This window comes from Lithobates pipiens, unplaced genomic scaffold, assembly GCF_037356315.1.
Source record: "Lithobates pipiens isolate NorthernLeopardFrog02 unplaced genomic scaffold, aLitPip1_a1.2 Scaffold_23, whole genome shotgun sequence".
Taxonomy (NCBI): Eukaryota; Metazoa; Chordata; class Amphibia; order Anura; family Ranidae; genus Lithobates; species Lithobates pipiens.
Window position 1 is genome coordinate 133581507 of NW_027507785.1, and position 23989 is coordinate 133605495.

Genomic DNA, 23989 nt, shown 5'->3' on the forward strand with positions numbered 1-23989 from the left:
CCTTGGATTCAGGACAACCTTGTCTCAGTTGATTTTGAAAGCCATTGCCAACGTCAGCAAAAGCAGATCTACGTCATAGCAAAGCGTCTCTTTCATCAAAACAGCCAGATGTCCAATGAGATGATCACCAGATTGCAGTGACAAGATGGAACACTTGTCTGCACTTCTTACACACACGACTCCCTGTAATCTTCACTGCTTTATGGCTGTTCTGGTGTAAATGAGAAATCTAAGCTACAACATTCACTGCAATCAGAATGAAGTCACTAGAGCCCAATGTCACCACAGCTATGAACTGCATTAGTGGCTAAACCCCGCCTCCTTCACAGCGCTTTGAGCGTGTCCTATGACCAGCACGTGCTTCCTGTGGGGGCGTGTTGGACAAGTTTGTTCCGCGAGTGACGCAAAGTGAGGTGGGCGTGCCCGGGTGGATGTTGTGTGTCATGTGACTTGGCTGGAGAGTTGGAGCAGCGCTTGGTGTGAAGTAGTGACCACAGTCGTAGTGCACTATGGAGTTCTTGTTGGGAAACCCTTTTGCCACACCGGTGGGGCAGCGCGTTGGTGAGTTCGCCATACTATTATACGCTGTTCTGACCAATCCTTCCCTTCCAGACACTTGTCTGTTCCACTTGGGGCAATGGGAAGTTGGCCAAACCAGAATGGTAAACCTATTACAGAACGCTGTGGCCTATAGAATGCGAGCTGCTTGTGGATTTGACCAATAGACGCGTGACTTGCTTTGCAGACGTTTTGAGTAGGCCAATTAGGGGGGAGAGATGTCTTCGGGTGGGTTGGATTAGAGTTCAGTCACCCGTCTCCTCCCTTATTGGAAATAAATAGCTGGAAAGGTGTTTGGTAATGCAGTGATGACACACTGATCATAAAGTGCGCACGGTGATGTTGCTGCAAATTCTTAATTTGAAGTAAATATACAGTTAATCTCTCCTTACCTGAATATTGTTACCTTTTTATAGTTTCACTGCAGAGCCCACACCTTCCCTGTGCTAAGTCTGTAGGGTGTTGTTACTTTGTTATGAAATAGTTGGATGTACAACACCATTTGCTTGCTCACCATTTGTCATTTGTACACCAAATTTATCAACGTTAAAGTGGAAGTAACCCTCCTCCTTTACAGCCAAGGAAATGTCCATCTTAGCCTCTGCCTGATCTGTAGTTGCTGTGGTGATCAGTTCTGACCCCCCAGTCATTTAATGGCTTCGTAGTTTGGTAGTAAACCTCAGACATGAAATATGAACAATGCATATCCCTCTATACCTGTAGATCGTGGTCTGAGCTTACTGACCCTCCATTCCAGAGCATCAAACACAATGCATTGCAGAGGGACTACTTGTAAAGTTGGAGCTGTAGTGGGGAGCAAGAGCTGAAAATGTCGAGCCGTTGTCTCATGTGGAGTCATACCAACCACACTCTGCCACTTATCCCGTGTAGAGGTCTCCAGAGTGGCGCCAGCAGCAGGAAAGAAGAGATCTTCAGATCAGTGCAAAGCAATTATTATTATTCACAATTTATATAGCGCCAACGGTTTACGCAGCGCTTAACAATGTGTAAAGGGGGACAGCACAATTACAGTACAATATAGAAGGTACAAAGCAATAGACTGGGCATAAAGCTGGCTATACGCACAGTGATTTTATACTCATTCCTGATGATCTGGCCAAAATTCACTCAGTGGTTGCCCCTGTCGGCCACCTTCCTCCTTGACATCCCATGACTGAAATTTCGTAGGCGCCAGAAATTATGAGCTGAACAGCTGTGTCGGTACGTTTCGGCCATTCCTAGTGTGTTAAAACTGAACTCCAAGCAAACTGCTAAGGCCCCTTTCACACTGGGGCGGTGCAGGCGTCGGCGGTAAAGCGCTGCTATTTTTAGCGGCGCTTTACTGTTGTGTTAGCGGCGGTATGTGGCCGCTAGCGGGGTGGTTTAAAACCACTGCAGCAGCACTTTGCCGGCGGTATAGCCTCGCTGCCCCATTGATTTCCAAGATGTGGCTAGCAGGACTTTTTTCACCATCCTGCTAGCGCCCCGCTCCAGTGTGAAAGCGGCTGTTTTTTTCAGGCGCTATACAGGTGCTATTTTTAGCGCCTGAAAACCGCCCCAGTGTGAAAGGGGCCTAAGTGCCAAGTTGACATGCATATATCATACCTGGTTTACCTCAAGAAAAGATTTATATTCTTGTTTCCCCCCCCCCCCCCCCACACAGCCCTGCCTGGCAGGGGAGGGGACCTGATCTCCTCTTTTAGGGCTAGTTTCGGACACGCTTTGTTAAAGCTCTCTGAATGCCAGTCAAAGCTCCTGTCACTAAATAAAATGGTTAGCTTACAGTCCTGTTTACACAGGCGGTGGCCTCAGCGGGGACCATCGATCAGTTTAAAAAAACTGTTAGATAAGCACCTGAATGACCACAACATACAGGAATATACAATGTAATAGTGACATATACTCACACACATAGGTTGGACTTGTCTTTTCAACCTCTCCTACTATGTAACCTTGTTTGCTTTGCTTCAAAAATGATACCCCATGTCGCTTTAGTAGTGCTTCAGGGTGTCTTCAAAGCCTCCATAGAACTCTCACAAAGCTCGCTTGAAGCACCTGCGGCTTTTGAGAGGCTTTAAAGCGGAGGTCCACCCTAAAGTGGACCTTCCGCTCATTGGAATGCCCCCTCCGGCACCACAGTTGGCACTTTTCAGGGGGGAGGGGGGTGCAGGTACCTGTACAGTACAGGTATCTGCACCCACTTCCGGCGTAGATTCAGAAGGTACGCCCCTTTCCGAAAGTCCCCCGCTGCCTGCTGGGAAAGGCTCCACTTCCTGATTCCCATACCCATGATGGCGGCGGCAGCACCCGAGAGACGATCGAGAGATCGGCTTCGGGTGCCGACATCACGGGCGCGCTGGGCGGGTAAGTGTCACTATTTTAAAAGTCAGCAGCTGCAGTATTTGTAGCTGCTGGCTTTTAAAAAAACAAAAAAACAGCGGAACTCCCGGCGGACTCCCGCTTTAATTCAGTTTTAGTTTCACTTTGGGGAAATTGCAGAGAGATCCATACACACACAATTGGCATCTTTCAAGCTTCAACAAAGCTTAAAGTGGAGGGCCACCCTGAAAACCAAAAAATGTTAAAAATGACAAAAAAATCGAAAAAAAATAAAATGAGAAAAATTTTTTTTTTTTACTTACCAGAAATGCCTGTTGCTAGGCACTTTATCCTAATCTTCCTCTTCCTCCTCCGCGGAGATCTTCCGTCTTCTGTCTTCGTCGCGGCGTCTTCTGGGTAATGGGTCGCGCTGTGTTCTGGGAACTGTGTGTTCCAGAACACAGCGCGTCCCATTCAGAAAGCGCTGCGGGACTCGCGCGTGCGCAGTAGTTCCGGGACTCGCGCATGCGCAGTAGGAAACGGGCAGTGAAGCCGTAAGGCTCCGCTGCCTGTTTCCCTTACAGGGAATGGCGGCGCCGGGACCCGAGAGCCGAGGGACGGCTCGGCCTCGGGCGGCCGACATCGCGGGCGCCCTGGACAGGTAAGTGATTTTATTAAGTCAGCAGCTGCAGTGTTTGCAGCTGCTGACTTTTTTTTTTTTTTTTTTTTTTTTTAAACTGGCCCTCCTCTTTAAAGTGACACTTAAGGTTCTCTTTGTTATAAAAAAAAAAAACCAAAACATATACTTTTACTCCACTGTGCAGCTCGCTTTCCAGAGTGGCCCCGAACCTCGTCTTCTGGGGTCCCTCAGCTGTTCTCTCAGCTCCCCCCGCATCAGATAACCCCCTGGAAGAACCGCTCTTCCGGGGTATTACATTTCGGGTGCGCTCCTGAGTCCAGCATTTGGCGTCAATAGATGCCGAATGCAGGACTCGGCCCTACCCCCGGCAGCCATGTCATTGTATTTGATTGACAGCAGCCGGGAACCAATGGCTGCGCTGCTATCAATCTCTCCATTCAACAGCCAAGGACCCCCTAGCAGAGAGATGGGGTGTCCCTGTGGGACAAGTTCAAGGGTTCAGGTAAGTAAAACAGGGGTGAGGGCTGGGGCCGATCGTTGAAAGGTGTTTTTTTCCACCCTAATGCATAGGATGCATTAAATGAAAAAAGCACAAACCTTTACAATCCCTTTAAGGGCTCATCTACACTTTCTTCGGGCAGGCTTTGTTAACCTCCCTGGCGGTTTTCCCAAGAGTGTCTTGGGGTTAAATTTCAATACTATTAGCGGTAACCCCAAGCCACACTCGGGATTGCATTGCAGGATCCTGGTGCAGGTTACTTAGCTTGTCTCCGAAATCCTGCACTGTCCCCCTGTTGTGTCCATGGGCTCTGTCCTCCACCCAAAGCCTCTGTTCCCTGCTAACATCATGACACATGGGGGCAAAGCCTGGCGGCAAATTCCTAATACAATACAGTACACTTTAATCTTACTTTTTTTTTTTTTTTGCCACATCAGTGATCTTATGCAGGAGACTTAATTCACCTTACAGCTCATTTAGGTCTCTTCACGGTTCCACATCATCATGGCTTATTTAATTGGGTAGCTTTTTCTTATTTATTTTTATCCTTTCAAGGATTTATTATAGTAACGTAATATTTACTTAACATTAACAAATAACACAAAATAATATAAATGAAAACCACTACACCACTTAATGTTATCCAAAATAGTCTTCTGTTTTGGTTGGCCTTCTCCTTGCCCCCTCCCCACACCCCTATACCCCCCATAGTCACCATAGGATCCCCACATATACCCAGTCTTAAACAAACTTTCCTCTCCCCCCTCCCCAACTCCATGGCGATCCTCAATCACCAAATAATGCAAAGATCAAAAGACTGCCAGCAGAACCTTGGGAGAGAGGAGAGTCAACCCAACACGAGAAAGAAAAACAGAGAGAGCAATACCAATAAAGCAAAGGGGTAAGGTCTATTACCTGGAGCCACCACTATTCCCGCCCGTCTGCTTATGGAGAGATCCCCAACTTCTGTAGCCAAGAACCCCATAACCTCAAAAACTTCTTGTTATTGCCCTGTTTAATAAAGAAAACCCTCTCACTACATATTGTGGTTTTTATGCTTGCTAGCCAAGTTTCGACTAACGGGCCCGAATGCGACTGCCATTGTTGGGCGATTCATTTTCTTGCTTGAAAGAGACATCTAATAACTGGAATGGTAGCATCTTTAGAAATTGTACGTCCCTCGGGTATTGCCAAAAGACAAGTCCTGGCCGTTGCTAGTAATTTTAAATTAAAAATTCTGTTGCTCTGATCTATAACCTGCGTCCAATACCTAAATAATTTTGGACACCGCCAAAGCATATGGATAAAGTCTCCAGTTAATCCACATCTAGGACAGTGATCATTATTTTTCCAGCCCAATTTAAACTTCTTCTTAGGGGTATAATACACCCGATAAAAAAAATAAATAAAGGTGGGAAGCTTTCTGGGAAGGGGAAACTGACACCCTAGTTCCCTGTTCCACTATCCATTCCCATTCGGGGTTGGACAATGGACCCACGTCGCTCTCCCATCTTCTTCTATTTTTAAAGCGGGAGTCCACCGGGACTCCACGTTTATTTTTTATTTTTTTTTAAAAGCCAGCAGCTACAAATACTGCAGCTGCTGACTTTTAAAATAGTGACACTTATCTGTCCAGCGCGCCCGCGATGTCGGCACCCGAAGCCGATCGCTAGGTCGTCTGTCAGGTCCTGCCGCCGCCATCTTGGGTATGGGAATCAGGAAATGGAGCCTTTCGGCTTCATTTCCCGGTTCCCTACTGCGCATGCGCGAGCCGCGCGGCGCAATCCGGACGGTCCCCGCTGCCTCTGGGAACTGTGTGTTTCCCAGCAGGCAGCGGGGAACTTGCGCAAAGGGGCGGGCAGTTGTGGAAAGGGGCGTAATCTACGCCCCTTTCCGCAGACAGCTATCCCGGAAGTGGGTGCAGTTACCTGGATTATCCAGGTAACTGCACCCCCCTCCCCCCTGAAAGGTGCCGATTGTGGCGCCGGAGGGGGGGGGATTCCGATGAGCGGAGGTCCATTTTAGGGTGGACCTCCGCTTTAAGTGGGCCTTCACGATCTAACGTTTTAACTTCAAATCTGGAATACAGGTAAGAAATCAAACCCTTGAGCGTGACCAGAGACATAATTTGTGAGAGCACAGGAATCTGGACCTACTGCACCGTTTGGGATCCAAATTGTGACTGGATAACGTGTCTAACCTGGAGATATTTATAGAATGAACGGTTTGGCAATGAAAACTCAAGCTTTAAGTTGGCGAATGATTTAATGTCTGGACCCTGAAATATTTGAATTAATTGATTTATCCCTTGATTGGCCCAGTCCCTACATCTTTCCACTTTAGCTAGCTCAGATAAATTCCTATTATCCCATAAGGGGGCCAGTACAGATATCCCCTGATATCCTAGTAAAGCCTTAACTGATTTCCAAAGTTTAACAATCTGATTTATCGTTGGACAGCGTATAACAAATGAGTTTGCCTCGAGGGCCTCAATAACTGTTATGTGGGCATCCTAGCATCATCAAGCGGTGGCAAGGCGAACCCTCATTTAATCCTCCTCCTCCTGCTAAATGCTGCAACTGTGCCGCTAAATAATAAAGTCTAGGATGTGGAACCGCCATCCCCCCTTCTTCCGGCGGTAACTGCAATATCCGTAGGCTAATCCTAGGCGGCCCTTTTCTCCATATAAGAACTCTGAATAGAGATTCTATTCTCTTAAACCACCTCAGGCCTATCCAAATCGGCGTGTTATGGAGAAGGTATAGAATTTGGGAAAGCCATACCATCTTAACCAGATTGCAGCGACCCGCCATCGAAAGGGGGAGGCTGCTCCATATATCTGCCTTCTGTTTTAACTTCAGCAAAAGAGGGGCTAGATTTTCTTCCAAATATAGATTAACGTCCCTTGCCATCCAAACCCCCGAATACTTGAATTTCTCCACCACCTTCAAGTTGGAAATAGCCTGTGATATATGATATGTCATACCATCGGCAAACAATGCAATCTTTTCCTCCATCTGGCCTCTCCTGAATCCCTGTATATCAGGATTAGCCCTAATAGCAATGGCCAATGGTTCCATTGCTAGGACAAACAGTAGAGGGGAGAGGGAGGCAACCCTGTCTCGTACCTCGTTCCAGGAGGAGCACATCAGAGTACTTGTTGTTAATTTTGATTTTCGCTATTGGGTTAGTATACAGCAGTTTTATCCATTTGATAAAATTTGTTCCAAACCCAAATCTGGCAAGAGCCGCAAACAAGTACTCCCACTCAAGGCTATCAAATGCCTTGGCTGCATCCAGGGCCAATATGGCCCTGGAGCCTCCATTGTCTACCGGTAACTGAATATTCAGGTGGGCTCTACGTATGTTAATACTGGTAGACCTATTTGGGATAAATCCCGACTGGTCAGAGTGGATAATCTTGTGAATGCACCTTTTTAAACGTGTTGCCAATATTTTAGCTAAAATCTTTACGTCAGTGCATAAAATCAAAATCGGACGATACGAAGCAGGATCCGTAGGGTCTTTACCCTCCTTGGGGACAACCACTATAGTGGCTTCCAATATCGAAGAAGGCAGCGTCCCAGCCACCAGGGCCTGACTCAACGTCTTCAGAAGCTCTGGCAGCAGGACCTCGCCATATCTTTTATAGACCTCGATGGGTAACCCGTCAGGTCCTGGTGATTTTAGGTTGGGCATCTCAGCCACAGCTTTTCGGAGTTCATCGATAGTAATTGGAGCTTCCAAAGACATAGTCTTCTACTGATAGCGTTGGTATATTAATATTGCGCAAGAAAACAGCCGTCCTGCCCCCGTCTCCACCCCTCTGGGATTTATATAGAGAGCTATAGTAGTGGTGGAATATAGTATTGATCATTGTAGGTTCAGAAGTAATCTCTCCTTGTAGGGTCCTAACTGCCAATACCATTGAGGGAGCGGTATTTGCTTTAACCAGTAAAGACAATAACCGGCCCAATTTTTCTCCTTCCCCAAAGTTCACTTGTCTCTGAAATATACATCTATTATCCATCTTTCTCCTGATAATCATCTTATACTCTTGCTGCTTGTCCAACCATACCTTCTGTGTAGATTGAGTTGGATTAATAATATACTGCTGTTCTGCCGCTAATAGAGTCTTCCTAGCTTCCTCCTCCCCATTCTTCATCTCCGCTTTAATTCTGGCAATACGCTGAATAAAGAGTCCTCTTAAAAAAGCTTTTAATAAGTCCCATATCACTCCCGCCGATGCCGTGCCAGCATTTATATCAATAAACTCTTTCAATTCAGATATTAGTCGATCTGGATCGGTTAATATCTCTAACCATGAGGGATCAATTTTCCATTGCCCGAAATGCTTCTTTTTCCCAACAATAAGAGTCAAAGTTAAAGGGGAGTGGTCTGATACGCCCCGCGGGCCATATTCTACAGCGTCTACCAGAGCCAAAGCGTGGCTATTCACCAGGGCCATATCAAGTCTGGATAGCGTAGAAAAATACGTTGAGAAGCAGGAGTATTGCCGCTCCAGCGGATGCCGAGTACGCCACGAGTCACATAGGCCCACTTCATGTAAGAAGCAAGATAATCTCGTCTTGTCCCGTGCTACTGTTGTATTTACTATTGGAAATCTATCTAAAGACATATCCAAAACTTCATTAAAATCCCCTACTGCAATAACGGGGATATCAGGTTTATCGATTATGAATGATATTAATTCATGTAGAATCTCTAACTTAAATGGGGGTGGAATGTATGTTTGCTATCACATATGGATCGTTTTCAATACGACAATATAGGAAGATATAACGACCCTTAGCATCTATGCAACTATTATAACAGGAAAACAAGACCTCCTTGTCGATCAAAATGCTCACCCCCTCTTGCATATGTTGAGAATACCGAATGAAATTGTGTTTGGAACTTCCGACTTCGGAGAAGCGAAACCGTCCCCCCAGTCAGATGTGTCTCTTGCAGACATAGCAATCCGGGCCCCTTGCACTCTAATGCCGATTAATACCATGGCTCTCTTGGTCGGATCTCCCAAACCTCGCACATTCCACGATACTACTCTGATTCTTTTCGCCTGCATCTCATCGTAGTAATCTATAAATCGGGCGGATTGAAGAAGGAAAGGAAAATAATAAATATATAAAAAAAGAGAAGAGTGTGATATATCTCTCCTATAAAGTAGATCCTCATACTTGTGTATATGTGTATTGGTTCATCATTTCCTGCCCTTCCCACCCCCCCATCCCTCCCACCTTGCCCAACATGCCTTCCCCCCTAGGGGTACGCCCGTGACCTTCTTACCACCCACCCAACGCTTGCTTCCATCATTCCCAATTAACACTACACTCAGAAAACAAACCCAAAGCCGGGAGCACAACTGCCCCCCTCCACACACACCTACTTGCATTCCTTTTATCCCAATCCCTCGCCGTCCAACCCCCCCCTGGTGCTTTTATACGTGAAATAAACTTGCAAATTTTTGATATATCATACCCCCATCTCGCCCCCCTCACCCCCCACATAACAAGTTATAAACAAATTATAAATTATAATCAATCTAATTTTTAAATCGACAAGCCGACTCAAACTATATAGATTTATAACTCTTTTTTTTGTTTTCCTCGAGCCATTGGGCTGCCTCCTTCGGTGTATTAAAGAAAAAAGTCCTGCCGAGAGCTATAACCCTCAGGCGAGCTGGATAGAGGAGAGCGTAGTCTATCTTATACTTTATCATGCCGCGCTTGACTGGAATAAATTCAGCTCTCCGCTTCTGGAGATCAGGCGAGAAGTCAGGATATAAAGAGACCCTGGCTCCCTCAAACCTAATGTCACCCCTCACCCTGGCTTCTCGTAGTAAAGAAACTTTATCTTGATAGTTAAGAATTTTAATCATTATAGGCCTGGGGTGGTCCCCCGTTTGGCAAACCCTGGCAGGGGCCCGATGTGCACGTTCTGTTGCAAATAAGGGGCTAAGTACGGTAGCCCGGAATAGGTTCCGGAACCACCCCTCAAGAAATCCAATCAAGTTAGTGCCCTGGCAATGCTCAGGGAGACCTATCACCCTGATGTTATTTCTACGGTTCCTGTTCTCCATCTCGTCTAGTTTAACAACTTGAGTTAATTATACTTTTGAGCGATTCAACTTCATGCTTTACAGGACTCAGCTCATCCTCAATCGCGCCTACGCGTTCCTCAAGATCAGAAGTCCTTAATAAGGTCCTGTTCAATTTCTGTCTCATGGATAATAATTCCTCCTTGATAGATCTTAACTGGCTGTCAAAGCTAGATATTGAGTCTTTGCATTCTTTAATCGCATTAAGTATGTCTCTTAGTGTAGGCTCCCCCTCTAGCGTAGCAGGTGTAGGTATAGAGATGCTGGCTGGTATTGGAGTTGTATCCATGTTTGTTATGGCCGTTGCAGTTCTACCTCCCCCTATTCCCTTACTACCACCGGGCTTAACAACTGATGGAGTGGGGGGGGGTTGCCCGAGGGGTGGCCTTGACTTTTTCTATCTACAGAAGAATTTTTGAAGTCTTTATTCTGGATAGTTGTTTGAGTGCCTGATTTAGAAGGTGAGACTGGGCATGGGTGAGCATATCGCTCCAATTTTGCAGCTGCCGCTAGAGCCATATGGTTGGGTTTTATCTTTAGCAGAGCTGGTAATTTGAGACCCCTCTGAAGGTGGCTGCTCTTCAGGAGATCTTTTTCTAGACATGGTTAAATAACCACTTAAAGATCTCTCTTTAAATAATATTTGAGCCTCCCTTTCACGCTAGGCCAAAATACCCTGATCCACCAGAATCCTCTCCTCTCACGCTATTCCCAGCATATGCACCCGGCTTTCAATATACACTGTCTTCTCCCAGTGGTCTGCCCCCGTCTGTAGAAGAAAAAAGCCGGGGGGAGGGAAGAGAGAAAAAAACCCAAGAGAACGAGAGGAGGCCACCTAGAGCGGGCAACCTGGAAAAAAAAAAAAAGAGGGGGGGGGGGGGGCGCAGAAGGCCAGGCCGTATATCCGATAATGTTAAGGTATAGGAGGTAATCAGCCCGGGTTGATTTAATCGCAAAAAAGGGGGAGAGAGATATATGGGGGCCAGTTAGAATAGGGCTTGGGAAACGACAGAAGAGCTGCTATATAGGGAGGAGCATAGCCTATGGGCTAGTTTAGGCGTGTAGACGGAAACCGCTACTCAGGTCTATACAAATAACCCCCCAACACCTAAACTCCAAGCCAAATTAGCTCAACAGCGGGAAGCCAAATAAATGTATAAGGACATACGAGTCTTAAAGCGGGAGTCCACCGGGACTCCGCGTTTTTTTTTTTTTTTTTTTTTTTTTTTTTTTTTTTTTTAAAAGCCAGCCGCTACAAATACTGCAGCTGCTGACTTTTAAAATAGTGACACTTACCTGTCCAGCGCGCCCGCGATGTCGGCAGCCGAAGCCAATCGCTAGGTCGTCTGTCGGGTCCTGCCGCCGCCATCTTGGGTATGGGAATCAGGAAATGGAGCCTTTCGGCTTCATTTCCCGGTTCCCTACTGCGCATGCGCGAATTGCGCTGCGCAATAAGGACGCTCCCCGCTGCCTCTGGGAGCTGTGTGTTTCCCAGCAGGCAGCGGGGCACTTGCGGGAAGGGGCGGGCAATTGCGGAAAGGGGCCTAAGTTACGCCCCTTTCCGCAGAGAGCTGTCCCGGAAGTGGGTGCAGTTACCTGGATTATCTGTGTGTATAAATGCACAGTTTCCGGTTCTCTGAGGGGAGAACACACAGATCGTACTAGGACACACTTAACCCCTTCATTGCCAGTGACATTTTCACAGTAATCAATGCAGTTTTATAGCATTGATCACTGTAAAAATGGCAATGGTCCCAAAAATGTGTCAGACTTGTCCGTGTCTGCCATGTCTCAGTCCAGATTAAAAATCGCAGATTGCCGACCTTACTAGTAAAAAAAAAAAAATAAAAAAATGTTATAATAAAAAAGTCATAAAACTATCCTATTTTGTAGATGCTATAACATTTGCCCAAACAAATCAATATGCACTTATTGAGATTTTTGCTAAAGAGAAAAGAAAAAAGTAGGATACTAAATTGAGGGAAAAGTGGAATATTTATTATAGCAAAAAGTCCAAAATATTGCTTTTTTTTTTTTTTTTTTTTTTATATAGCACAAAAAATAAAAACCACAGAGGTGATCAAATACCACCAAAAGAAAACTGTGTGTGTGGTGTATATTTTGTTTCAGTGCACGACCGCGCAGTTGTCAGTTAAAGCGGTGCAGTGCCGAATCGCAAAAAGTGCTCTTGTCAGGAAGGGGGTAAAATCTTCTGGAGCTGAAGTGGTTCATTGGTTTTGAAGCCAAAGCAAATGTAAATAGTTTTATTTAGGGCTCATTTACACTTGCTTTGGCTTCAACACACATTAAAGCGCCTACTGCTTCAACATGCTCTTATGATGTGTTTTTGATGCTTCGATACTTCGATGATGCTTTTGAAGCTTGACAGATGCTGTGTGTGTGTGTGTGTGTGTGTATCTTATACTAGGGCTGGGGAAAAAATAGATTTTAATCTTGAATCGAGTTGTGAGTTCAAATCGATGCAGATTTGAAGAAAATCGATTTAGATTTATTTTATTTTTATTCCCTTTAGAATTTCCGTAGCAGGGGGCGTGTCCGCAGGCCCGTTGCGACAGGACAGGCAAAACAAGCGGCTTTGCAGAGTGCACAGAGGACATGGGAGGCTGTGTTTGAAGCAACGCTAAAGCTACATGGGGTCTAATTTTTATTTCATTTTTTTAAGCAAATGCAAGGTATACACAGGACTGTAAGGGCTCATTTACACTTGCTTCAAAACAAGGCTTCGGACAGGCTAGTTAAAGCTCCTGTCACTAAATAAAATGGTTAGCTTACAGTCCTGTTTACACCTTGCTCTTTGCTTTTGGCTTCGCTTCAACCATTACACTCAATGTAGCTTTAGGCCCCTTTCACGCTACTGAGACTTTGCGGCCATGATTTTGATGCAATTTCAGGGAATGTCTGTGTAAACTTGAGCTCTGTGGACCTCATCTCGCATCAAAGTTGGACCAAAGTAGTACAGGGACTACTTTGAAGTCGCACAGGTATCAATGGTACTCATTAGAAATAGTACGACTTGTCATGCGACTTTGCAGTCCCAAGTCACAGGACAAGTCGACTTCAAAGCCTCCATAGACGTTTGACAGCTCGCTCGAAGCCTCATCGCAGTACCAACAAAAGCAGGGTGTAAACAGGATAATAAAGTCAATGTGACAGTGCTGCATATGTGATATACTCAAAGAATAAATCTAAAAGTCAACATTCATAAGAAGGAAAAAAATGGTACTCTATAAAAAAGTCCATACAACAATATGAGTGACAGTTATTCAGCTAAAAAGCAAGTAAATCGAAATACAAAAAAGGATGTTTACACGTGCTTCAGTGCTCCCACCACCGTGTGCAATGCTCACTCACCTCCTTGCAAGACCCGACATGGGATCAAACACACTTTTGCACATAGTGCACCTCTTCTATGGATAAAGTTACATAGCAAATAGAATGACCTCTATAAATCATTTCCTCCAGATGAAGCCACGTGGGAGGTGGCGTAACTAGTAGAGGTGGAACCTGTCGCAACAAGTGAGATACACCTGATGGATTTTATATCAATGGTTTTTATATTCTTAAATGTGAATTGATTATTAGCTGGGTTTGGTGTGGTTCTGTTTTTAATCCCCTTGGAACTGCACTATCGGAATCTTTTCTGTTTTTTATATGTCGCTGTGGAACTACTGGCAAACACTGAGGAGCCAAAGTGAAACCAGTTCTCTGGGAGGTCATTCTATTTGCTGTGAAGCTTTATCTAGAGGGACCATAAGGAACCACCCAGGACCACTGTGGAGCATTCCCCATAGGAGAGGTGCACTATGATCAAGTGTGTTTGACCCCCTGCCGGGTCTTGCAATGAGGTGAGCGAGCATTGTTGGTAGAGCAGTGAAGCATGTGGAAACAGCTTCTTTTTTTTTTTACTTTTTAGCAGAAGAATTGTCACTCATATTGATGGACGTTTTTCATTGAGCATTATTCAACTGTAGTCATAAATGGACATTTTTTGAGTACCATTTTTTTCTTATGTTGATTTTTATATTTATTATTTGCGTATATCACACATGCAGTGCTGTTATATTCACTTTATCTTCTTTTTCTATGTGGGAACACTTATGTGACAGCAGCATTCATTCATTTTTTCAGTAGTCTCTCTTTAGTATTAGTTTATTAGCAGCGCGCAACGAGAGCTGGTCTTCTGTAAAATGGCAGCAGAGACAGTCGCCAGTGCCTGCCCTGGACCTCTAGCGGCTGCTCTGATGATATAGCGGAACACCGCCAATTTTTATTTTATTTTTTTCCCCCCGGGACATGGTTAGACTGGGACAAGGGCCAATACCGTGAATGTCCCGGTACAATCAGAACTGTTAGTTATGCGCTGTCACTCTAGGACAGGGAGTATGCTAGGACACCATAATGCCTCCCTCTCTTTATAACTGGATTAGGTGTTTTTATAGACCCTGAGATTGCAGGGAACTATGCTAATGTTTTGTGCCTCTGGACTGTTCTAAGTTCACAAGATCTGCGGCTGGTTTAACATATGGTGTCTCCACACATGGTTTGGGGGGAAAAAATAAAAACGGGTCTGGCTGCGTTACTTGCCTCCACTCTAAAGTTGTCCAGCATAGTAATTTCTTTTCATCGCTAAGGCTGGATTCACACCTAAGCATTTTTAGTGCATTTTGCAGATTTGCATTACAGTTCATTTAACATGGTTTCCTATGGAACACGTTCTGTGTACTAAAATGCATAGGTGTGAATCCAGCCTAAATGTCCATAGTTTTTTGAGGGTCAGAAAGGGAGTCGGATAAAGGCTTTAACTCAAAAAAAATAAATAATAAAAAATGTACTTTATAGCAGGGTGGATTTGATTTAAATCACTAGTAAAAAGGCTTGATTTAAATGAACTCTGTTTTAAATTATAATTTTGAAAGAGCAACTGTCATCTCTGTCCTGCAGCAGCTCCTCCTCTGACTCACCGACAATCCCAGTCACTTTAAGGTAGGATTGTCCCGATACCACTTTAAGACTGAGTACAAGTACCGATACTCCCAGGCCCCCCCTCCCCAAGTACTCGCCGATACCGATTACGGATACATTTTTTTGGCATGCACTGATGAGTGACACACACTGATGGCTGGCAGTTGCACTGGCTAGGTGGGCGGAATTTTCAAGCAAGCAACGGTGTAACGACATATTCGGCGACCCATCGCAATTTTCTATGCAAGTGACGTTCCGTCGCCACCATCTTGCTACACCCCACACTAAGTATACAGTACTTAGAACTCTGTGTGATTAGTTAGATGTTGAATTTTAGAAGCAGCAAACTTCTGTCAGAAACCTGTGAGATGATTGCTTTAACTGACAATTGCGTGGTCGTGCGACGTGATTCCCAAACAAAATTGGCATCCTTTTTTTCCCACAAATAGAGCTTTCTTTTGGTGGTATTTGATCACCTCTGCCGGTTTTATTTTTTGTGCTATAAACAAAAATAGAGCGACAATTTTGAAAAGCATGCAATATTTTTTACTTCTTGCTATAATAAATATCCTCAAAAAATATATAATAAAAAAACTTTTTTTTCCCCCTCAGTTTAGGCCAATACGTATTCTTCTACATATTTTTGGTAAAAAAAAAATCGCAATTGGCGATTGATTGGTTTGCACAAAAGTTATAGTGTTTACAAAATAGGGGATAGTTTTATAGCATCTCCCGACCTGGTTCTGAGCTCCGTGACCATGGTTTTTGGGGTGCCGTACGCAGCTAGACAACCAAAAAGTCCCACATATGTGGTATCCCCGTACTCAGGAGAAGCAGCAGAATATATTTTGGGGTGCAATTCCACATATAGCTATGGCATGTGTGAGCAATATATCATTTTAGTGACAACTCTTTGTAAACTTTTTTTTTTTATTTTCTTTTTTTTTTTGTCATTATTCAATCACTTGGGACAAAAAAAAATATTCAATGGGCTCAACATGCCTCTCAGCAATTTCCTTGGGGTGTCTACTTTCCAAAATGGGGTCATTTGGGGGGGGGGGGGGTTTGTACTGTCCTGCCATTTTAGCACCTAAAGAAATGATAGGCAGTCATAAATTAAAAGCTGTGTAAATTCCAGAAAATGTACTCTAGTTTGTAGGCGCTGTAACTTTTGCGAAAACCAATAAATATACGCTTATTGACATTTTTTTACTAAAGACGTGGCTGAATACATTTTGCCCTAAATGTATGACTAAAATTGAGTTTATTCAATTTTTCTTATAACAAAAAGTAGAAAATATCTTTTTTTTTTTTTTTTTTTTTTTTTTCTTTTCTAAATTTTCAGCCTTTTTCCATTTATGTCGCAAAAAATAAAAATCACAGAGGCAATCAAATACCACCAAAAGAAAGCTCTATTTGTGGGAAGAAAAGGATGCAAATTTAGTTCGGGTACAACATTGCATGAATGCGCAATTACCAGTTAAAGCAGTGCAGTGCGAAATTGTAAAAAGACCTCTGGTCCTTAGGCTGTTAATTGGTCCGGGGCTGAAGTGGTTAAGAAGCCCTTCTGTTCTCCACTCATTACCTGTATTAATTGCACTTGTTTGAACTCGTTACCTGTAGAGGTCGACCGATGGGGGTTTTTCTCTGGCCGATGCCGATATTTAGAAATCATGGCAGCCGATAGCCGATATATGATGCCAATTTTTTTTGGGCCGATATGTTAGGCCGATTTTATTTTATTTTATTTATTTATTTTTAATCCCCCTTGATCTAACACACCTTTCCCACTGGGGCATTTTTCAGGCGCTTTTGGGCTAAAAATAGCGCCTATAAAGTGCCTGCAAAATGGCTCCCCTGCAGTCTGTGTGAAAGACAGAGTGCTTTCACACTGAGGCGATGCGCTGGCAGGATCTTAAAAAAAAAAAAAAAAGTCCTGCAAGCAGCACGTTTGGAGTGGTGTATACCGCTCCTCCACCACTCCTGCCCATTGATATGAATGGGCACCACTGCCGAAGCGCATGCAATGCGATTTGGCAGTGGTGCTTCATGGGCGCATTTAACTTCTTCCTTGGCCGCTAGCTGGGTTATATGTGCCCCACTAGCAGCCAAATAGCACCGCTAAAATGATGGTAAAGAGCCGCTAAAACTTGCGTTTTACCATCAACGTCTGCCCGCTCCAGTGTGAAAGCAGCCTTCATAAGTGATACAGAAAATTTCTTAGACTTAAAGCGGAGGTCCACCCTAAAAATGGACCTTCCGCTCATCGGGAACCCTCCCCCCCTCCGGCGCCACAATTGGCACCTTTCAGGGGGGAGGGGGGTGCAGTTACCTGGATAATCCAGGTAACTGCACCCACTTCCGGGCTAGCTCTCTGCGGAAAGGGGCGTACATTACGCCCCTTTCCGCAAGTGCCCGCCCCCTTCTGCAAGTGCCCCGCTGCCTGCTGGGAAACACACAGATCCCAGAGGCAGCGGGGACCGTCCTCATTGCGCTGCGCGGCTCGCGCATGCGCAGTAGGGAACCGGGAAATTAAGCCGAAAGGCTCCATTTCCTGATTCCCATACCCAAGATGGCGGCGGCGGCAGCACTCGAGTGTCGATCTAGAGATCGGCTTCGGGTGCCGACATCGCGGGTGCGCTGGACAGGTAAGTGTCATTATTTTAAAAGTCAGCAGCTGCAGTATTTGTAGCTGCTGGCTTTAAAAAAAAAAAAAAAAAAAACGCGGAGTCACGGCGGACTCCCGCTTTAAACATTTATTAAACAAAACAAACCTCCAATCAGTTTACTTGCATGTATGATCTAGATAAAAAAAAAAAAAAAAAAACTATATATTAAATAAAAACGGGTAGTCAAAACTTTTGGACAAAAAAAATGGGCTAACTTTACTGTTTTTATTTTATTTTTATTTTTTAAATGGTGTATTTTTTTCCCCAAAAAAATGCATTTGAAAGACCTCTGTGCAAATGCTGTGTGACATAAAATATTGCAACAACCGCTCTTTTATTCCCTAGGATCTCTGCTAAAAAAAATATATATAATTTTTGGGGGGTCTAAGTGATTTTCTGGCAGAAAATACAGGATTTTTACTTGTAAGCAACAAGTGTCAGAAAAGATTTAGTCTTTAAATGGTTAAACTGAGAACTTCTACACAGAGATGACTTCATTCATTCAGAAGTGTAAACATTGTATCATTTAGTTCTTTTCTTGGCAGTCTGCCCAGAGAGGAGGAAAGTGTTGCTATGACGACTCAGGCAACTCACACTGACTTCTTACAGAAGTCATTTCAAAGTCCCGCTGTAGAATCGGCTTTTTATCAACACAATCGGCCGATGCCGATTATTTAAAAAACGGCAAATATCGGCCGATATATCGGTCGACCTCTAGTTACCTGTATAAAAGACACCTGTCCACACAATCAGACAGACTCCAACCTCTCCACAGTGGCCAAGACCAGAGAGCTGTGTAAGGACATCGGGGTTTAAATTGTTGACCTGCACAAGGCTGGCATGGGCTACCGAACAAAATAGGCAAGCAGCTTGGTGAGAAGGCAACAACTGTTGGCGCAATTATTGGAAAAAGGAAGAAGTTCAAGATGATGCTCAATCTCCCTCGGTCTGGAGCTCCATGTAAGGTCTCACCTTGGGCATCAATGATCATGAGGAAGGTGTCAGCCCAGAACTACATGGCAGGACCTGGTCAATGACCTGAAGAGAGCTGGGACTACAGTCTCAAAGAAAACCATTAAACTATGCTGTCATTAAGGAAAAAAGTTTTTTGAGAGAGAAGGAATCTGAACAGCAAGGATACCACATCCCAGTAATTATGAAAAGAAAAATAAAGGGCCAAAAAGGGGCTGGGGAATCACCAACCCCTGGGACTTTTAGGGTATCGAATCACAAAGTTGACAGAAAATTAAAATAATATAATTTTATCTATGTTATGCAAAGAAATAATATAGCTTAAACATTCATAAAAACTATTTTGCCCATTGATGCGTAGACAGGCGTTTATCAAAATTGACCAAGATTTCAATTAACCATACAGGAAAAACAAAGAAAAAAGCTGTGAAACATGTTTCGCCCTGATTGGGCTTCTTCAGGAAAGTTATTTAAGCAACCAGAGAGTTAGCGCTAAAATGATAAAAATATAACATAACATGAATGTTGCAACAAATCAATGCATAGGGTAAAGATATTGTTACAATGGTCTGAAGGGAAATGAAATGCAATAAAATATAGTGTTGTATCAAACATTTAGTAGATGCATGTATTAAATCTAATACTGACTGTAGAGTAAATACAATATGCATAGTGTCTCACCAAAGTCACCAAAGACTCCCTGTATCAGTAACGAATTTTCATAATATCATTAGAAGATCGATTGGAATACAACATAAGGTCTATACTCGCTCATAGTTAAGGTCAAAGATTAAGAGAGATGTATGTCGCCAAATGGGTCTGTAGAGAGGAATAAAGATAAACAGTAAGTAATGAGGGTATATGGTCCTAGATAAAGGGGCCAGTATAAAAGAAAAAGAGAAATATTTATAAGTAATAAGAGGGTAACTTTATGGAATCCGCAGTAATAATTACCTGGGTAATTTCATTGAATCAATAAGGCTAGCAAAGGGTTCTGAAAAAATGTCAGTAATGTGTCAGGATAATCCATGAGCTTTGATATTTTTAATAATAGTTAAAGAGAATACGGGTTGATACTGAAAAATAAATAAAATTAAATTAAAAAGGGACAATAGGGGAACTAACATAAAGACCTCCAGCAGGATCTACCATATAGGGATCCCCAGCGAGGTCTGACTTAGACAATTGGAGCCGTGGCAGCTGAATATAAAAATAGCCTACCTTTATCACTACACAGAGTTCCAGTGACTGACATCCAATCCCATCAATTGCCAAGGGGCAACTGATTGGGATGGGAAGCTTTAAACCTCTCCAGCTCGGCGGCGTCTGACGTCACCGCTGAGCTGCGGGCGGAGAAAGGGGAGGGGAAGGGCTGCTTAGGTTTCACCTCGGAATTGAAAGGATTAGTGCGCATGCGTGAAACCGCGTTGCGCATAGCGCCCATCACGTGAGGATGCCATGGCGCCCATTTTGGAAAATCTCATGCCATGGTCTGTGAATAGCAAGGTTTATTTGACAATAGGTGGAAGTGACAGGCAGTGCATCAATCAAACGGAAACTATATACCCACGCAAGTCATATTGGGCAGAACACTAATCTAGTAAAGACGCCAAAGGGGCCATTTTACATAATACGAGACAATAGTCTGTGACTGGCATAGTTTAATTGGTAGTAAACAGAGATGATATACATAGGTGGATCATACATAAGCGCCATCGAGGTCACCCTAGTAATTTCCGAGCATTATGCTCATATCTGACAACAAATGAACATCTAATGCAAAATGGCACACAGGCCCTTATAGAGAAGTGTTCATAGTCCGGAATTTAAAATCGCTGCATGAATCACTGTAAAAGCCGAGGTACCTATGGAAGCCATAAACCCAAAAATTGGGGGACATACGAGTCAAATCTCTGATTCACAGATTTAACCAAACGCTGATGTCCCCCAGGGCGCCCGTACAGAACCCATTTCAATTACAGGCGACACATCTACTCACTTAAGAAAAAAAATGAAAACAATTTTTTTGTTGAATTTTCTGAAACCAGAAAAAAACAAATTATTGAGAAGTTGAGACTAAGGTTATAAGATTCAAATATTAATTGTCAATAATATGGTTACTGGAGTATCGGCGAATTTGGAGAGATTTACAGATAGCAAAAAAAAAGGGGAGGTTACATCCTCAAAGAAAAGGTTTGAAACGAAAAGCTTCATTTAGACCAGGTGCATCAGTGGCCTTGAGGTCAAAGATCCAGCGGGCCTCGCGTTGTAGAAGAATTTGATTGTAGTTGCCTCCTCTGTCACCAGGAGTGACGTATTCTAACGCAAAAAAGTGCATTTTACTATCGTCAAAATTGTGAAATAGTCCCATGTGGCGACTAATTGGAGTTTCCATTTTCTTTCCCCGCACCAGGGAAACATGGTCCCTGATGCGGTGAAAGAAAGGCCTCTTTGTTTTACCCACATAGTAGGCGCCACATTCACAGGTCATAATGTATACAATTCCTACTGATATACAGGTGACTGAGAATCTCGGTTTACAAAGTCGTTTTTTGGTAATAGAATTGAGTCCGAGGCAAGGATATACCTACAAAAACTGCATTTATGACATGGCCTAGATCCGCGTAGTGGTTTACAGGTGGTAAAGGTTGGGGGAATGTAGTGGCTCTTAACCAAAGTATCTTTGATCGAGATTTCCTAAAGGTTATTTCTGAATAGTCCTTTAGAATTTAGAAATTTTTGTATCACCTACCAAAAGATGCCAATATTTACTCAAGATGTTTCGTATCTGAGAATGTTGGGCGCAATATCGAGTGATCAATCTCACTCCTTTATTTGATTGAGGGGATTTTTTACCATGCAGAAGAGACGATCTAGTCTGTTTTTTAGCCCTTGCATATGATCTTTTTAAGCATTTGTTACTGTAACCACGATGTTTTAAGCGTGTTTGTAGTTTCTTGGCCTCATGTTCGAAGTCAGTTTCACTGCTGCAATTTTGCTTAAGACGGAGATATTGGCCATAGGGAATGCTAGCCACCAGTGGCTCTGGGTGCGAGCTAGAGGCATGCAAAACAGTGTTAGCTGCCGAAGGTTTCCTAAAAAGGGTGGAGCCAATCTCGCCCTTTTCATTAGCGTAGATTTGAATGTCTAAAAAAGCTATACTCGACCTGCTTTTTTCCATCGTGAATTTTAAATTATATGTATTAATCTTAAGCAATTCCATAAATGTAGATAGCTCCGCCTCCGTCCCCGTCCAGATGAGAAAGATGTCATCTATATATCTCCACCAGACAGGGACGAGGCAGAGGTGTTTGGCCAAATCTTCACGATGAAAAATGTGATGCTCCCACACCCCAGGTACAGGTTAGCGTATGAGGGGGCACATTTGGTCCCCATAGCCACACCCTGCACCTGGAGGTAGTGAAAGCGTCCAAAAATAAAGATGTTGTTATTCAGAATAAAGGAGAGTAGTTTCAAAATAAATTGGTTGTAATTAGTTTGTGCTTCGCCAGTCTCGGAAAGGAAGCCCTCCACAACTCCCAACCCCAAATCATGGGGTATGGAGTTGTAGAGGGCCTCCACATCGAGAGTGACGAGCCAAGAATTTTCAGGGATGCACATTCCGTCCAATACTTTTAATAGATCCCTAGTGTCCTGTAAATAGGAGGTAAGGCTCTCTACAAAAGGTCGAAGAAAATCATCTACAAGAGCACTGGCTGGTTCAGTGAGACAGCCATTGCCAGAAACTATAGGGCGACCAGGGGGGTTTTTAGCATCTTTGTGAGTTTTTGGTAAAGCATATAGGGTAGGGGTTTTGGGGTCTATTACATTTAAATATTCCCACGTTTTTTTACTTATAAGTCCCTGATGATATGTTGATCCGATCAATTTCCTAAACTTAATAGTAGTGTAGTTCACGTGACTTTCTGGAATTTTTCTGTACCATTCTTTGTTTTGAAGTATTCTATTAACCATCAGTTCGTACTTGGCCGTATCCATTACAACTAAATTACCCCCTTTATCTGAGGGTTTTATGATTATACAGGATTAATTTTGTAAGGCAGCCAAAGCTGCCTTTTGTTGGGTAGATAAATTCGATTTTTTTGGGGGGCAGCCAATCTGTTTTACATATCTCATTAGTCACTTGCTGAGTGAAGGCCCATATGTTGGGATTGCCTTGTAAGGCTGGAAATTTGGTTGATTTTGGCCTATATTCTTTGGGGATAGATATAAAAGGGGGGTGGGGATGGAAGTAGATTGATAGGGATCAGACACATCGCGAGACAGACGGTCGGCCTCCTCCAAGTCTGTCTCATCGATGTGTCCCTCCACCCACAATTCCATCAGCTCTTTCATAGCCTTGATGTCTTTGAGGCTTGGACCTGACGTTAATGTTGGCAAAACCGGTTGCTGTGGAGATTGATTCTATGAGCGGGACTGATTATATAGGACACGAAACGTAAGTTTGCGAGCAAAAAGATTAAGATCTTTGACCAATTCAAATTTGTCAATGGTCTGAGTGGGACAAAATGTCAATCCAAGTTGCAAGACGGAAATCTGGGCATTCGTTAATGAAATTGAAGATAAATTAATTATTTCCTTTCCGTGACTGGTGAAGCACAAACTAATTACAACCAATTTATTTTGAAACTACTCTCCTTTATTCTGAATAACAACATCTTTATTTTTGGACGCTCTCACTTTCTCCAGGTGCAGGGTGTGGCTATGGGGACCAAATGTGCCCCCTCATACGCTAACCTGTACCTGGGGTGTGGGAGCATCACATTTTTCATCGTGAAGATTTGGCCAAATACCTCTGCCTCGTCCCTGTCTGGTGGAGATATATAGATGACATCTTTCTCATCTGGACGGGGACGGAGGCGGAGCTATCTACATTTATGGAATTGCTTAAGATTAATACATATAATTTAAAATTCACGATGGAAAAAAAGCAGGTCGAGTATATAGCTTTTTTAGACATTCAAATCTACGCTAATGAAAAGGGCGAGATTGGCTCCACCCTTTTTAGGAAACCTTCGGCAGCTAACACGGTTTTGCATGCCTCTAGCTCGCACCCAGAACCACTGGTGGCTAGCATTCCCTATGGCCAATATCTCCATCTTAAGCAAAATTGCAGCAGTGAAACTGACTTCGAACATGAGGCCAAGAAACTACAAACACGCTTACAACATTGTGGTTACAGTAACAAATGCTTAAAAAGATCATATGCA

General features: G+C 43.6%; 1 protein-coding gene across 1 annotated transcript in view; it reads left to right on the forward strand.

Moving 5' to 3' along the window:
* Window positions 1-396: 396 nt before the first annotated feature.
* Window positions 397-23989, forward strand: part of TOM1 (target of myb1 membrane trafficking protein) — a 519326-nt gene continuing 495733 nt past the window's right edge. The window contains exon 1 of the mRNA XM_077452403.1: window positions 397-561. Coding sequence (XP_077308529.1) covers window positions 510-561 — 52 coding nt within the window. The 5' untranslated portion in view covers window positions 397-509. The remainder of the gene's footprint in view (window positions 562-23989) is intronic.